The sequence below is a fragment of the Ixodes scapularis genome, unplaced genomic scaffold, assembly GCF_016920785.2.
Source record: "Ixodes scapularis isolate PalLabHiFi unplaced genomic scaffold, ASM1692078v2 PGA_scaffold1__304_contigs__length_218370807, whole genome shotgun sequence".
NCBI classification, from domain to species: domain Eukaryota; kingdom Metazoa; phylum Arthropoda; class Arachnida; order Ixodida; family Ixodidae; genus Ixodes; species Ixodes scapularis.
In genome coordinates, this window is record NW_024609846.1 from 155,757,509 (window position 1) to 155,773,333 (window position 15,825).

The 15,825-nt window shown below is 48.6% G+C and overlaps 1 protein-coding gene across 1 annotated transcript; it reads left to right on the forward strand.

Annotated features, from left to right (window-relative positions):
- Nucleotides 1-8,660: 8,660 nt before the first annotated feature.
- On the forward strand, nt 8,661-10,382 carry LOC120847461. The gene has a single exon (XM_040219232.2). It carries the CDS (start codon nt 8,661-8,663, stop codon nt 10,380-10,382), a length of 1,722 nt encoding a protein of 573 aa, XP_040075166.2.
- The last annotated feature ends 5,443 nt before the right edge of the window (nt 10,383-15,825 follow it).

Genomic DNA, 15,825 nt, shown 5'->3' on the forward strand with positions numbered 1-15,825 from the left:
GCCGGTGTCACTTGTCATTCATGACAGTGGACACCGCCACCAGGGGGAATGCAGTTCAGTCGCAGCCCAATGATCGCAAAAAACTACTTCTTTTTCATTAAAGCAACCGACGGCTGACCTCATATACCAGAGTTGTGAGTACGCACCTGTCGGTGTTCTGTGTTCCTTCCTCGTTTGTCCTTGTCGTTTTGTGCGTAATGTTTCATTATGTCCAACGTTTACCGACTTGCACAACTTACCACTTTACTACTGAAATCTCGGAGCTCGATCTTGTAGTGTCTGCTACACTGGTACTTATAATGGAGCGGAGTATAAAATACTGTGGTGGGGAACCGTAATGACGCATATTTGAAACGCGAGCCACAAATATATTCTACTTTTCTCGCCAGGAGCGCTGGTCAAAACCTGAGAGCTACGGGCCTATGAAGAGAGCTACTTCATAGTTATAACAAGACCCCTTAAAAATTAGTTTTTCTTGTAGTACTGAACGCCCATTGCACGCGCTCTGTGAAAAATAAAAAGCCGATAGCAAGACGCGGTTGTATGCTCCGTTCACCCTTAAGCTAAAACTAGAAGCTCCGCCTTCTGCGCGAGGCCGCTGGCTCCCGCGGTGCTTTGGTTGCGCGTGCCTGCGCGTTGACACCTGCATTTGCAAGGGCAGAAAGCTTGCGCTAAAGCCGGAGCTTCTAGCCCCAGCTGAGGGGTGAGCGGAGTATAGCCCTGGTCAATGCCAAACGTTTGTGCCTGAAGACGCGTTTTCATGCAACTTGGAACAAAAAAGAAACAAAAGCGTTTCGAAACAAAGCAGAGAGGAGCGACTCCTGGTCTGGAGGGGAAGCTACGTGACGGTGTCGATCGGCATGAGTGGATAAAGCGTTCAGAACGCCTGTCATAGCGCGCGAAATGGAATACTGAGTTCTAGACAAATCTTCACGCTGTGTGATTGCCTTTTCTCAATCATCCTCTTCAGATTAGATGTCAACTTTTTTAGTCGTCCGTAAATTGTTCCTGTGTGTGACCAAAAACTCTACGCTTGCACTGCCGCAGGCGCCGAACGCGCACGCCTTCCGCGTGTAAAAGGTTCAAACTAAATAACCAAAATAAAGCCTTGATGTACGCGCGTGCAAGATGCCGTTTGTTCTAGGATTTTGCTTTAGAACAGTTACTGCTGCAGACTCCGGCACGTGCAGTGCATGGAACAGCATTTTCTGTGTTCTCCGGGATGCTTGGATAATTTATCAATAGGTCTGTCCATAGCAACCTCCATATTCGCAAAGCCTGGCAGTTCGACGACGGAGTCAGAGTGCCCAGTCGCAGATTTAGAGCGCGAGGTTCTGGTAGCTCAGAACATTTCTCGGGGAACCTGGAAGTGAGCGCACAGATTTTGCAGCGGCGAGGACCCGAAATATGGTTTTCAAACCCGACGAGAAAAAAAGCGCTAGCGCGAGGAATGCTAGGAGCACGAGCGGACATTGTATCGCTCGAGAGAAGTGTGTTTCGGCGTCTTGCCGCAGCGGGGCGCCCGTCACGTGGCTCTCCTCTCATCCGTTGTCTGCCGCTCCGAGACCTTTTCAATTTCGGCGGCCGCTTCTCGTGGCGATCTGCCAGGCTTCGTCAATATATAGGAGGCTATGGTCTACCTCACTTCTTTTCTCTGGTCGTTATGGGGAGGGCGCGTATACTCCGGGCTCCCGAAGACCAACGTGCCTACGTAGAGCAACGGCTGGAACAGCACCGAGAATGTCAGCGGCGGTCGCGGGCGGCAAACACCACCGATGAAGATCGTGCACAAAACCGCGAAGCGCATCCAATTAACCAGACAAGGCGACGAACGTTGCGGGGCAGAAGACGCATCAAGAAGACGCTGGTACCATGCTGCGACCTTGGGCACCCTTAATGGAGCATACGCTAAATTCTGTGTCACTTCTGTGTCGTGTTCTAAACAGCTTTGCTGGTCACGCAACCTCACAGAGTGGATTGGCTCATGATTTTTTTCTGAACGCTTTTGTTTAGGCACCCCACGGTGCGCGAACTATGCCGAGAGAAAGTTGTCTTCTCCTTCAGCAAGGGTTGCGATGATGTCAGAATGACGAGTTACTATTGGCTATTCGAAAATATAGTTGGTGGAGCTCAAGGCGTGTAGCATTGAGGTCTACGCACTATTCTTTTAATTAAAGCCAATCAGAGCCCGACGTCGTTCTGACGTCACTGCAACTCCTGGCGGCAAGCAGACGGCTTGCCCTCTGCATAGGCTTCTTGCGTTGCCAAGAGAGCGCTACAAAACCGCACTTGTTAGAATTTGCTTTGGGTAGTGCAACCTTGAGTGTCTCAAACTGTCACTCTGGTTAAGCGTGACTGCCCTAGTGCGGAGCGCAATCACGAGGAAAATACAAAGAAACTAGAAGAATACGAACACCGTCGAAGCACAGGTCAGAGCGTGAGCAAAGAGACGCCGTTTCACGCGTTGCAATGTAAAAACAAAAAAGTGTTTAGACGCAAATATTCTCACGTCACCACCCAGAGATAAGAGGCGCGTACCCTAGTGGTGGTGGCAAGAATCTGGCACTTTCGATTGTTTTACGGCGCTGAATCTAGCCGATACAGAAAGTCAAAAGGTGTTTTCTCCGTTCTTCAGCACTACACAAAAAGAAAAAAAAAATCAGCGAGAGTGTTACAAGTAGCGCGAGGACCAAATCAGCGGCGCATGTCCTACCCAAAATAGGGACACTGAAGTTTGGTTGAAGCTTTAGCGCAAGGGCGTCTGCCCAACGATTTCGCCGTGACTTGTCGCATCTAGTGCCACTAAATACGCTACGCTTCAGAGTAACAAGACTTGGCTATATTGGGCCTTAAAATCATGATTGCCAGTTATCTGAAGCTATATCTGAAATCACAGAAAACGCTTTTCCGTCCTTCACAAATGTTTAAAGAGTTCGCGACAGGGCAAGGCAATATTACACGACCTTCCTAACTCCGAATCTAATGTTGAGGAAGTCGCACTTTTGAATCATGACGATCGGCAGTTGCATCTGCTCTGCATACGAGCCAAAATGGCGGCGCTCACAACAATGTCGGAGAACGGAGTGCCGTTACTCTAAGCGCAGCTCATTTAGTGGCTCTAGTCGCATCTATCTCTCTGACTGTTGTTTAGATTAAAGGCTCGTTCAGACTGCCCCGTTTTCTTACGTTACGTTACGAAAAGTCACCGGGAAATCTGTGCTTCGTATTAAGCGTGGCTACAAATTCAAGGAGATAGACTGGCACGCGACACTCGAGACGCGAATGTTTCGGTGAATTAGACGTAACGTAAGAAATCGGTGCTGTGTAAAACTTTGAACCGAGCTCAACTCCTTACGTTACGTTACGACGAACCTTGTGTCCTTGTTTGCCATAGCAACTCACCGTCCTAGCTCATCGTCACCGAAACATTCGTGTCTTGAATGTCGCGTGCCAGGCTATCTTATTGAATTGGTAGCCACGCTTAATACGAAGCACAGATTCCCCTGTGACTTTTCGTAACGTAACGTAAGAAAACGGGTCGTGTGAACGAGCCTTAACACGGCTGCTAAATTGTTTTAAAGAGACACCTATTATGGGGCTCTTTCCACCACTGTGAGTGACGTCCGTTGCTGATGTAGTTGGCGTAGTAGGACGCAGGGTGGCAGTCATTGATGTGGTCAAATCCTTGGAAAAGTTTGCCTGATTGCAAAACTGAGGCATTAGGGCTGAGCTGAACCACAGCGTTAACAATTCTCTCAATAATAAGAGTTTTATAGTAGCCGCTGCCAACGTCACTAGATTACCTCAGTTTTGGAACTCTCGCGGAAGGGGGTACACTCCTAGAAATAGGGGGTGTATTGGGGTATACCCCTTGTCCCACATGCAACATTCCAAATTTGCATTTGGACGTTCAGTCCACTGACGTCAAGCTGGGGATGACCACTTTTACGAAAGGCTTGATCGCTGTTGGATATAACGTACAAGATACCTAATGTGCGTATCAAAGACCAGAAGAAAAAAAAAAACACTGAAGTTTTGCAGCAGGGTTAAAAAAACATTGATTGTCTTACTGTAGCCTTTATTGCGTACATTAGCCATTTTATTGAGTTGTATCGGTCGATTGTCAACACGCTCTTGAAAGTTGGGTTCGTCGGTTCAACGTCTGTGAACTGAACGTCGAATGTTTGTTTTGGGGTATTAAGTATTAAACAAGAGGTGTACCCCTATACACCCGATATTTCTTAGAGTGTACCCCATCACTCACTTCAGTCCTCCTCCCGTCGTTTGAAGCGCATTCTAGATTTCTGCTTTATAACTATGTGTTCCATAGAGTAGAGTTCCTGCATAGGCTTCCTACGGGAGCCAGAGTTGCGCGTTCATTCCTGTAGCGCTGTCTTTCCTGCAGCGCATGTTTATCCTGCTCCTCACGTGACTGAATACGGCGAATAGCGGCGCCTCGCGTTTGAGGCGCGCGGCACGCTCAAAAGCAGGGTAACGTACGCTGGGGCGCGTGCCACGTCTACTTTCGTGCACAGCACATGATCCTGCTCCTCACGTGATCGGATCTTTGCAAAAAACAGAGCGGCGGCACGTGGAAAACGGACGCGCAGTAGCTCTGGCTCACGTAGAGTGCCTATTAGCGGCGAGATGTTTTGGTGGCGCCCTCCTATGGTTCCCCCTTGTGACGTCATTACCTTGCGAACAACAAGTTCGATGGTGTTTGTAAATAGCATGGTGGAAGCCTGAAATCATTGCGCTCTCAAAGGAACACTGCCAACACCGTCGAAATTAAAGTTCCTTCATTCTTCTTATTTCCGTCGATGGTATACCCTTTCCGGGGATCGAGATCGCCTTTCACGGCATCCCGCCTTCGCACCGCCGCTCTCTTGATAATTTTTCGGGTGGCTCCCTGACCGTCGTTGTGCGCCCAGATCAACTGCTCGCAAACACAAGCCTGGGAAGTAGACATCCCTCGCCGACACCACAAGACGACCAACGGAACAGTGACTGCTCCCACGATCAGCCCCAGGGAGGACGGAGGGTATCCTCCGGCCTCCCACACTCATGCTCTCACCGGCGTCGCAATTTCGGGCTGCCGTCGCCATGGCTACGCCCCCAATTGTGATTGCGGAAAACGACACCAGTGCGAACACAACGGCAGCCGGTCATCTCGACAACGGTCAACAACCTGCGGAAGCAGGGACAAGTGGCAAGCTCGTGGACGGCAGCAAAGGAAATCATGACAACTCAACTTCCAACGACACTTCTGACTCTGACATGATTACATCAGGCCCAGAGGACCAGGATGACGAGGACTTCATTCCTGTGAAGACAGGACGCAAACGGAAGCGCAAGATCGAGAGCGCCAGTGATGAGGAAAGCAGAAAGAAAGCCATCGTTTCACTCGGTCTGACGGTCATCTTCGCACCGCAAGACCCGACGATACTTCTGAACAAGCTCAACGGCCTGAAGCTCACGGAGGCTCTAAATAGTCACGCCCCTACCGAAGTTGGTGAAATTCGCTGCAACAAGAGATTGAACATACTCGTGGTGGACACACGAAATCAAGAATCCACAGCGTCCTTGCTGCGAATCAGGAAGCTCGTCGGCATTGCAGTGCGGGCATACGAGCCTCGGAATCCGAACACTGCTGTGGGCATTATTCGGGACGTTGACGCAAGCATCTCGGAGAAAGTGTTGCTTCGGAACCTAAGCGCGAACATGACGAAAATCACGCAGGTGCGTCGTTTTGCTGACACGGAAACGGTTCGCGTCACTTTCGCTTCTGCGACCCTACCGGAACACGTATTTCTGGGCAGAGTACGACATAAGGTCGAACTATACGTTGATCGACCAGCGCAGTGCAGGAAGTGTGGCAAGTTTGGACACGTCAAGGCAGTTTGCACTCGCCCCGAGGTGTGCACCAGATGCTCTGGCTCCCACGCGAGCGAAAGATGCGAAGCCGAAAGGGCCAAGTGCGTGAACTGCAAGGGCGCACATGAGGCAACCTCGAAAGACTGTGTGATCTGGCAACAAGAACGAGCCGTAAACAAGTACAAAACAATTAACAAAGTAGACTTAAAAACTGCCCGAGCTGCCGTCCGAAGCCGCGGCCAGCGCAACATCGAACACGACAACTTGATCGTTCTTCAGAACCGTTTCAGTGACCTTTATGATGAGACGCAGGACCTCCCCCCCGAGCAGAGCAACGCATCACAGAGTGAAACACGGTGTTCGCACCCTGCACGGCGTGCATCATCAAACCCTGAATCAGTCTCTCGGGAACAAGGTGCATCGAGAGAACAGCGCGTGGAGCCTCCAAATAGCATTAGAGAGCAAGGCACATCCCCACATTCATCGCAGCGCACAGCACAGCGGAATTCATACAGTCATGCGCTCCGCACTGCCTCTGCTCAAGCACAATCACAGCCAACCATGCAACCGTAAAACCTCCCGAAGCGCGACCGGCAACGAACAGCCCAGCCTGATATCCTCACTGGGAACTCTTGCACGAACTGTAATGCCAGTGGTCACGGAACTTCTGAAGCCGTTTGACTCTCCTGTGGTGCGAGCGATTCTCCAAATAATCACACTGGTTCAGCAATGGCTCTGCGATGGAGCTTGCTAGGCATCAAACTTCCACAAATGAGTTACCTACAGCACACGCAACGAGCACCACAGGTATCGTACTTCAAGAGCACGCTAGTGAACGACGTCTAGACTCTGTAGAAGAACTTTTTATGCATCAAATATACCGCGAATGCACTGTGCTCCAGTGGAACGTGCGCGGCCTACGAAACAAACTGCCTGATATACGGGACTTTGTACGAAAGTATGAAACGCCCATTGCAATCTTTATCGAATCAAATGCATCTTCAACGCTCCGCATCTCCGGATACGAGTGCCATCATTCCGTTCCTGATCGGGAAAAAAGTCGTATCACCGTGTGTGTGCGCACAGACATTTCAGTTGCCAGGAAAGAAGTCTCCCTTCACACTACAGCCGATTACGTGTGTCTCAAGCTTCAGTAAAAAAACATATCCTTCACAATCATCGCGATCTACATTCCGCCAAGAGTGCATTTCTCTGGCGAGGAAATTCAGGCCGTGCTGCAGGAAATTGATGGACCTTTTCTTCTTTGTGGCGATGTCAACGCACACAACCCGCTGTGGGGCGGAGATAAACTTGATGCGAGAGGAAGACTCCTAGAAGACATTTTCCGCTATTGGAACATGGGGGTCCTTAATGATGGAACATACACTTTTCTTCGGGGAGAGCTCAGGAGCGCCATTGATATCACTGCGGTTTCTGAGGACTTCCGTCTTCCCGTCCGATGGATGACAGATCTTGACACCAGGGGCAGCGACCACCTGCCTCTACTCGTCTCCCTCGACGGCTTTGGAGGAAGAAGGCACAACTGGACAATTCCATATACAGACTGGAGTCGTTTCAGAAACGAAACAGAGTCAGCATATAAAAATGGTGCAGGAGATACAGGCATCACTGCCCGCATAACATCATCATTGACATCCAGCACGAAAATGGTGAAACTCCCCGCCAAATACCTTGCGATCGACGCAGATTATGGGAAGTTGCGAGCAGTTCGACGTCGTGCTGAACGACGTGCCAGGCGAACTGGTAAAGCCGCGGACTGGGCGGAAGCACGACGAACCCTGGCGGTCGTACGACGACACTTAATTCGACTCTCTATGCGACGTTGGAGAGGTACCTGCGGTTCAATGGACCCTCACAAGCCGTCAACGAGACTATGGAACGTGACCCGAGGGCTCAAGAAAACACCCAGGCAGAAGTTTCCCTTCCGAGCCTTGGCACTTTCAAAAGGAATCACTGAGCATGCTGCAGCCAATGCGTTCTGCCAGCTCCAGCAGCGGCGCCCTGCGAGCGGTTTGTCACACGAGAAAACCACAGAAGCCGCCGTGCTACCGGAGCTAGACGAGGCTTTTACCATGAGGGAACTCAAAAGTGCTCTACAGGAGTGTTCCCAACACACCTCTCCAGTCCCGGATGGTGTTACATACAAGGCACTAGCCAATCTGGGACCCCTCGCCCTCGGTGCCCTCCTACAACAATACAACGTCAGTTGGAACACAGGACAGCTCCCAGAGTCATGGAAGAAGTCTCGCCTCGTTCCCATCCTGAAAGCAGGAAAATCGCCTCTGTCGCTTGAGTCATACCGCCCCATTGCGCTCTCCAGCTGCATTGGGAAGTTGATGGAGCGTATGATCCTAAACCGTCTGCTCTGGTACCTCGAAAAGACAGGGGTCTTCCCCGAGTGCATGTCGGGGTTTCGTCGTGGCCGTTCTGCCATTGACGGCGTTGTGGACTTAGTCTCAGATGTTGAACAGCATCGGAGCCGTCGTCTCTCCACGGTAGCTGTGTTTCTGGACATAAAGACTGCTTTCGACAGCGTGGAACACTCAGCAATACTCACGTCCCTCATTAAACTTCGCGTACCTGGTCGAATCTACAACTGGATCTTGAATTACCTTCAAGGACGCACAATTTACCTAACCACGACAGAAGGAAACAGTGACTGTTTCTCCGTAACTGCCGGCGTTCCACAGGGGGGCGTCTTGAGCCCCACACTCTTTAACGTCGTCCTGGCCCACCTGCCGCAGGAACTTTCAGAGCATGTAAAGATGTCGATGTATGCCGATGATCTGTGTATCTGGTCTTCGGGCCCGAACCGCGCAGTAATCTGTGGAAGGCTCCAGAAAGCACTCAGCAGAATCGAAAGATACCTGAACTGCAGAGGCCTACACCCGTCGCCCAGCAAATGCGTCGCTATGGCTTTCACCAGGCGAAGTTGCAAGCGCTTTCCCATACACATAGGAGAGCAAATTATCCCCTACGTCAACAAGCACACCTTTCTTGGAATAGTTATCGACAGGCGGCTCACCTGGGCACCTGAAATGAACAGACTTCGATGCAAGGTCAACTCGTACGTGAACATCATGCGGTGCCTTTCTGGCTCGACATGGGGAAATTCAGCCGCCCTCATGCAGCTACACAAATCAATGGTACTGGGAAGTCTGCGCTACAGTCTGCCTTTACTGCACCGGGTCAGTTCAACAACCCAACGGGGACTCTTAGCACAGCAGGCAAGAAGCCTCCGCGTTGTGCTGGGAGTGCCCCGAGCGTCGCTTTCTGCAGGAGTTATAGCAGAAGCGCACGAACAACGTATAGAGGCGCTCCGTGTTCAAGAGACCCTCCGGCACTACAGTCGTTTTTCAACCCAGCACGAAGCGCATCATCTGGCGGGCCTGCACATCTCACGTCCAGCGTCGAGTTTTGCAGAAGTGGTAAGAAACCACGTCGAAGCCTTTCCGGCGAACGCTGCACCGTATCGTCACCCCCAGCGAGCACCTTGGACATGGCTGACCCCAACGGTCCACCTCTCAATACCGGACGTAGGCAAAGGCACAGCCTTCGGTTTTGTGAAGCGGCTCCTCACTCAATATTACATTGAAGAGAACTACAAGAACGCCATCCAGATATACACAGATGGATCAAGCACTGCGATGAGCTCGTCCTCTGCAATCTACGTGCCGGATGCGAGCATTTCGGAAGGGTACAAACTCTCCCACCGTACATCGTCCACGGCATCCGAGCTCCACGGCATCTTGCAAGCGTTACACTACATAGAGGCAACTTCTCCGAAGAGCTATGTGGTGTGCAAGGACTCAAAATCGGCGTTGGCATCCCTATCAACCACAGCCAAAAAGTGCGCATACCCGGGCCTGCAACAGGCTATACTCGATAAGAACGACACCCTGCACAAAAAAGGGTATGCCATTACATATCAATGGGTCCCAGGACATGTTGGCGTCACTGGCAACGAGATAGCCGATATGACAGCAGCTCAGGCGCACAAAAACGAAAGAACAGAGGCCATTCCCGTTGCGAAAGCTGATGTGAAGAGCTTTCTCTCTGGTGTCGCAAACCAGATAACGGTAAAAATCTGGGAGCAACCTGGGGGCCACCCTTATCACCTGTACAACTTGGACCCCAAGCTTCAAAGAAAAATCCCTTGGAGCACACCTCGAAACCAACTTTCAGTTTATTTCAAACTTCGCCTTGGGGTCGCCCGGACTGGCCGCCAACGCTACAAGTACAAGCAGCGAGATTCCCCAAACTGCGCGACTTGCCATACCGAGGACACAATCGAACATGTACTCGTTAACTGCAAACGATACGAGAAAGAGCGTGTGATCCTCACTAAGGAACTGAATCTTCTGGATGACCAACCAATGACCATGCGAAAGGTGCTAGGACCCTGCACCAACACTCGAAACCAAGCACGGGCATTTAAAATACTGATGGATTACTTAGAATCAACTGGTTTGCTGCAAACACTGTAGACGCAGAAGGACGCTCAAGAAGGTCGCCACCTATAACAGAAACAGAGTAGCAAGCGGGGGCAAATAAGCCCTAGCTAACATCTCTGTCGCTCGATAAACCAAAATAGCAAATAAAAAAAAAAAAATACCCTTTCCGACGTCATAGTCAGCTTTTGGGCCAATCGTGAAAGGCCGACCACAGCGACGCTTTCGGTCGCGCACGTCGCCAATACAGGAACTCTACCATAGAGCAGAGCCGTATATGTAGAGAGTTTGGTCAATGGGAGGCGCGGGCAGAGTCAGGGTGTGCGGCAAAGTCGGAAAGAGGGCTTGGCATGCTCTCTTGACCAACCAGAAGCCGAAAAGAATCCCCTAGTGGTGGTAGCGGCAAACAGTTCTGATCAAAAGTCTATGTTCGTATATGGTTTTAATAAACGCGTAAGAGTAGAGTGTAGTAGCTCTTTGTAGTTGAAAATAGGGTACACGTGCTGTTTTGATCATGATCATGCAGAAAGATGTAAGAAACGAATGCGCCGCGCAACTCTGTTTTGCGCGGACAGAGTGTGACCGCTCGGACGGCAGATTCCCGGCCCTCGGCGCTTGGCGTACGGATTATGTCGATCGCTCCGCTAGTCGCACTCTTCCACCATCGTTTTGGATTAACGTGATTGAAACATCACGTGTACCCTATTTTCAGCCATTGAGAGTTACTCCAATGCAGTTATCAAGTTTGTTTCTCGCGACCACCGCCAGGGTATTATTTCCGGCCTCTGGTTGGTCGCATTCGAATTTCTGAAGACGCCCTGGAACACGCCCAGCCCGCTTTCGGCGAATGGCGCCTCCTCATTTGTCTCCTATACTTCCCAACGAATGGCCAAACTCTCTACATATACGGCTCTGCCATAGAGTACATTGGAACGCCATCTAGACGCTGTGCTTTCTAAACGTACATACTTCATAGAATACACTGCAGTTACCATAAAGCCTGGTTCAGACAGTTGCGTTTGACTGCGTTTGACTGCGTTGCGGCTGCGAGAAACCAGGACATCCCTGCTGCTTATATCGCGTGCCAAGATGATTCCTTAAATTGGATTCCACGCTTCATACGAATCACAGATGATTCGCTTTCGGTTCGCAATCTTTCGGTTCGCAATCACAGATGATTCGCTTTCGGTTCTCGACGCAACGCAGTCAAACGCACTCAAACGCAAGTGTCTGAACTGGCCTTAAGGAGTATTCACTGGGCGCCATATTTGTGGGTTCTGTCTAGAGCGCATGCTCTGAACGAGACCACATTAATAGGCTGCTAAGACCGGCAATCTTGAGGGTGCGGAATGCACGTTACAAAAGAACTGTGGAAGCTCGCCTTCAGCACGCCCTCAGCAGTTGTGCACACAGCTATGGCCACCAGTGAATACCTCCTATAGGAGCTGTCCGGGAAGTCGAACGACGGGACAAGAGCCCTACTTGGAGAAGAGTACCGTTCGTAGAAGCAGCGTCTATTAGCAGTTCCGTAACTGAGCTAATCTAATAACGTTGGCCGGTGCCTACTGCACGGGCTCTATAAAAAAAATACAAAGACATAGCCAATAACAAATTTACGTCGTAGCACTGACAATGCCAATGTCAAAAGCTCTTGCCGTGCGACGCCCTTTCACGCACTCCGGAACAGAAAAGAAACAAAAGCGTCCAAAACAAATGGGTGCGATGTCTATTTTGTTCACGCACCCCACGATGTGTGAACGCGACGCCCATGACTTTGCCATGACGTGTCGCTGCTGTTGCTACGACTGTGTTGTCGATTAACCCAGGACTGCTCTTTTTTTTCTATCTGCTGGCAGTAAAGTATTCAGTAAAACTTTCAATCTACAGGGTGTCACAAAAGAAAATGTACACGGTCTTCTTTACCGCAAAAATAAACTAGGCATCGCCGAACGATCATTCTCCGCCCAAAGGTAGAGCTAGGGGTCACAACCAGATGCCAAAGTTTCAGCCCGATCCGATAACTTAATCAAAAGTTATAACTGATTTTCTGAAAATTTCAATGGGAAAATGGAGCCCATTTTTACCCGTTTTCGGTTTCTGGAGCCATAGAGCCCCATGTGTTCGGAAACTCCGTCGGCCGCCATTTTCCCATTGAAATTTTCAGAAAATCATTTATAACTTTTGATTAAGTAATCGGATCAGGCTGAAACTTTGGCATTTGGTTGTGACCTCTAGCGCTACCTTTGGGCGGAGAATGAGCGTTCGGCGATGCCTAGTTTATTTTTCCGGAAAAACAGACCGTGTAAATTTTCTTTTGTGACACCCTGTACACGTCTTGGCAAGGCTTTGCAAAGTTGCGACGTGCAGCCAACATTAGAACCCTGGGGCCACGTTGCGCCATCTATCGCTGGGCTTGTACCCTCTAAAAATTTTGATTGCAAAAAAATTATTATTTAAAGAAATATAATGCATACTAGACCATCAGTATTAAAGTAACTTCAGATATAAGGTCTTTATAGTGCCTGAAATTGTATTCACGCGAAAAGAAGGCTCCCATAAAGAGGGGAACGTTATTACAAATGCGATTGGTCTTCAACACATTTTTTATCAGAAAAAAAAAAGCAAACTAGACGCCGTTTATGATCTAGTCTTACGCAGATTTGATTCCTGGAAAAAGGACAACTCTAATTAGAAAGACGGTACTACGGGCCAGCTCTTTAATCAGGTGAGGAAACGACACAAGCCGGAAGGAAACTTCCTCGGTGCATTTTTCGCAACACATCAATATGAGCGGTTCTCCAAAGCTGTACAGAGGCCTGCCACTATACATTTTGGCGAGCAATGCAGATGACAACTTCAACGACATGGGGCTCCATAAGCCAGGCAACCAGTCCTCCAGACGCTGCAGGCGTTCGGGTGAGGGATTCGGTCAATTCTCGAAAGGATGAGGTAGCGCTTTGCAGAAGCTGGCTTTCCCGCCGTGCGTAGAAGGCTTGGGCATGCCACAGGTGGTTCCTTGTAAGAGCCATCAAGCAGTTCTGAAGCTAGCGGGTCCGAGGCGGCCAGATTTTTGGTGCTGACACTCGTGGTGTGTTACCCTTCAGGAGAGGGAGTGGAGTGGATATGTTTCCCTTCAGGAGTATATGTGGATTCCATCCTCAGGGGAAAACGTCGGCCGTAACGAAGCTCCACTTCTGACACCAATTTGGCGTTTTCCCCTTACAAGCCGTTCATTTACTGGCCGTCTGCTTGCTTTACTTGTTAGCTTCCAACTGCTGTCGCGAGCACGCCGTCCTTTTGTCCTCATGTCCTTCTTTCCCGCGACAACCCCTTCGCTACAATAGAATACCATTTAAAAAAAAACACGATCTACACACATATTAACTCACATCGACCACTCAACACCCCGTCACCACTGATTAGGTATTGTGCTACTGATATATCTGAATCTGTAGACATCCTTAATAAATAAAGTGAGTTTTGGTTGTCTTAACTAGAGGGCTTTCGTATGACATCATTTCATTTAGGAGGAAAGGCTGGCAAGTACTCGGGGAGTGTCTTTCCATGCTCGTGGTCAGTACTCATCCTGCCAGGGATGGGCAAAATACATGCAAATATGTATTGAAATACAAATACAAAATACTTCGTCAAAAATGTATTTAATTACAAATCTAATTACATTTGCAAAAAAAGTACTTTAGTACAAGATACAAATACAACCAAATGTATTTGGTCTCCTCCAAATACTTTTCCAAATACATTCCTCAAAATTTGCGTCAGCGACTTCAGGGCACCTGCAACGAGTTTCTGGGTATCTCATTTTAATTTTGCATCGCACACTCGGGAGTTAGTGTGCGAGGCTCTAGTATCGTAATAAAAATATAATCACAAAAAATGTAATCAGATTGGACGTAATAGGTGAAAAAGTACAGAGCTTCAAGCAGTTTTTTTTTTTTTTTTTGTCGATTACGTTTTGGTATAGACCAACAAAGAACCGAGACGACCAAGACGCGCAGCACTAGCTAGAGAATTTTTCATTGGTGCAACTCGCACCAGTTACGAAAATCTGGACGACCCACGCATTTAGAATGTTCCAGGCAAAAATATAGATGGAAATCAGGCTTGAAAGCATCACAAGTTGTCACAGCCACTTATTTAGCCAGTCTGACTGTGAACATCGATTTCGTCACTGTTCTTGCCCTGGACTAGCACCGTAATCACAAAGTCACTAAACGCTTGTGCTTGATTGAGAGGCATTGCATTCGGTGCAGAGCGTACTTTTCTTCCTTCTCTGGACAGTGCCTTTAAAATAAAGCTGGAGGAGAAAAAGAACAAAGACCCATGGCCGAATAAAGGAAAAAGACTATATCTTACAGCCACATGGATAAAAACAAGATGTATTTTCACCCACAAAATTGTATTTAATTACAATTGTATTTGAAACACCCACGTTTTAGTAATTGAATACACACGTCAAATACATTACCCAATTTGTAATTAAATACAAATGCAAAATACACAAAGTATTTGAAATACATATTTCAAATACTTGTATTTGAAATACTGCCCAGCCCTGCATCCTACATATGATGGTAGAAGTTGTTAATACTTCCTAGGTTTGGAGTGTAGGCATCTATTTTTGTTCTGTTCCAGCCTCAGTGGGAGTTGAAACGGTCAATGTTTCCATTACGGAGGAACAGGTGACTCTCATACTCGGCGATATGAAAAGCGTTTATTCAAATGAAAACGCTTATGAAAACTGGGGACAATGATGATAAGACAGCACAAAGCGCTACTTACAACTAAAAGTGTTATTTAAAACAATTATTTCGAGCCACAATCGCCCTTCCCGCATAAAAAGACGAATTCTTCTGCGGTAATTGCACCGACGGTGCACTTGCGCTGCCTTCCCCTACTGCCAGTCATATATTATATGCTTCGGGTAACTCTGTCTCTGTTTTGTTTTAAGACTCCCGGGAATGTTTGTTCTCTGTAGATTTGGTGCGCACGGGCATCTGTTAAAGTAAACAGCAAGATTACCAGCGGAAAAATGTATGTTCAAAGAAGCCTGTTCGCGCGCCCAATCATTAACGCAATACTCGGTCTACCTCTCTGTCACCTTTCCGTACGTCATTGGTATCTCGAATGCCACTGACATGGCACAGGCAACAAACTTTGTAGCATGTTTGTTTTTTTTTTTTGTTTTTTTTTCAAATGGTGCTGTTGCCTTTTTTTTTTTTATTGATTGTTGAGCACAGTTCTGATATTATGTGCGGAGCAGAGAAAACAAGCACGTCAAACTGTGCTACAGGTCTTTTCACGTTGAGACAAAGTTGTTCGGTCAACACAGTCAACGAATAACTACCAAGCTGTTCGTTTACTGCGACACGTTAGTGGTCCACGAAACACTAATGACATGCGGAAATGTGTACGTGGGGCAGACGGGGTGTTGCATTAAAATAGGGCACGCGAACACGCT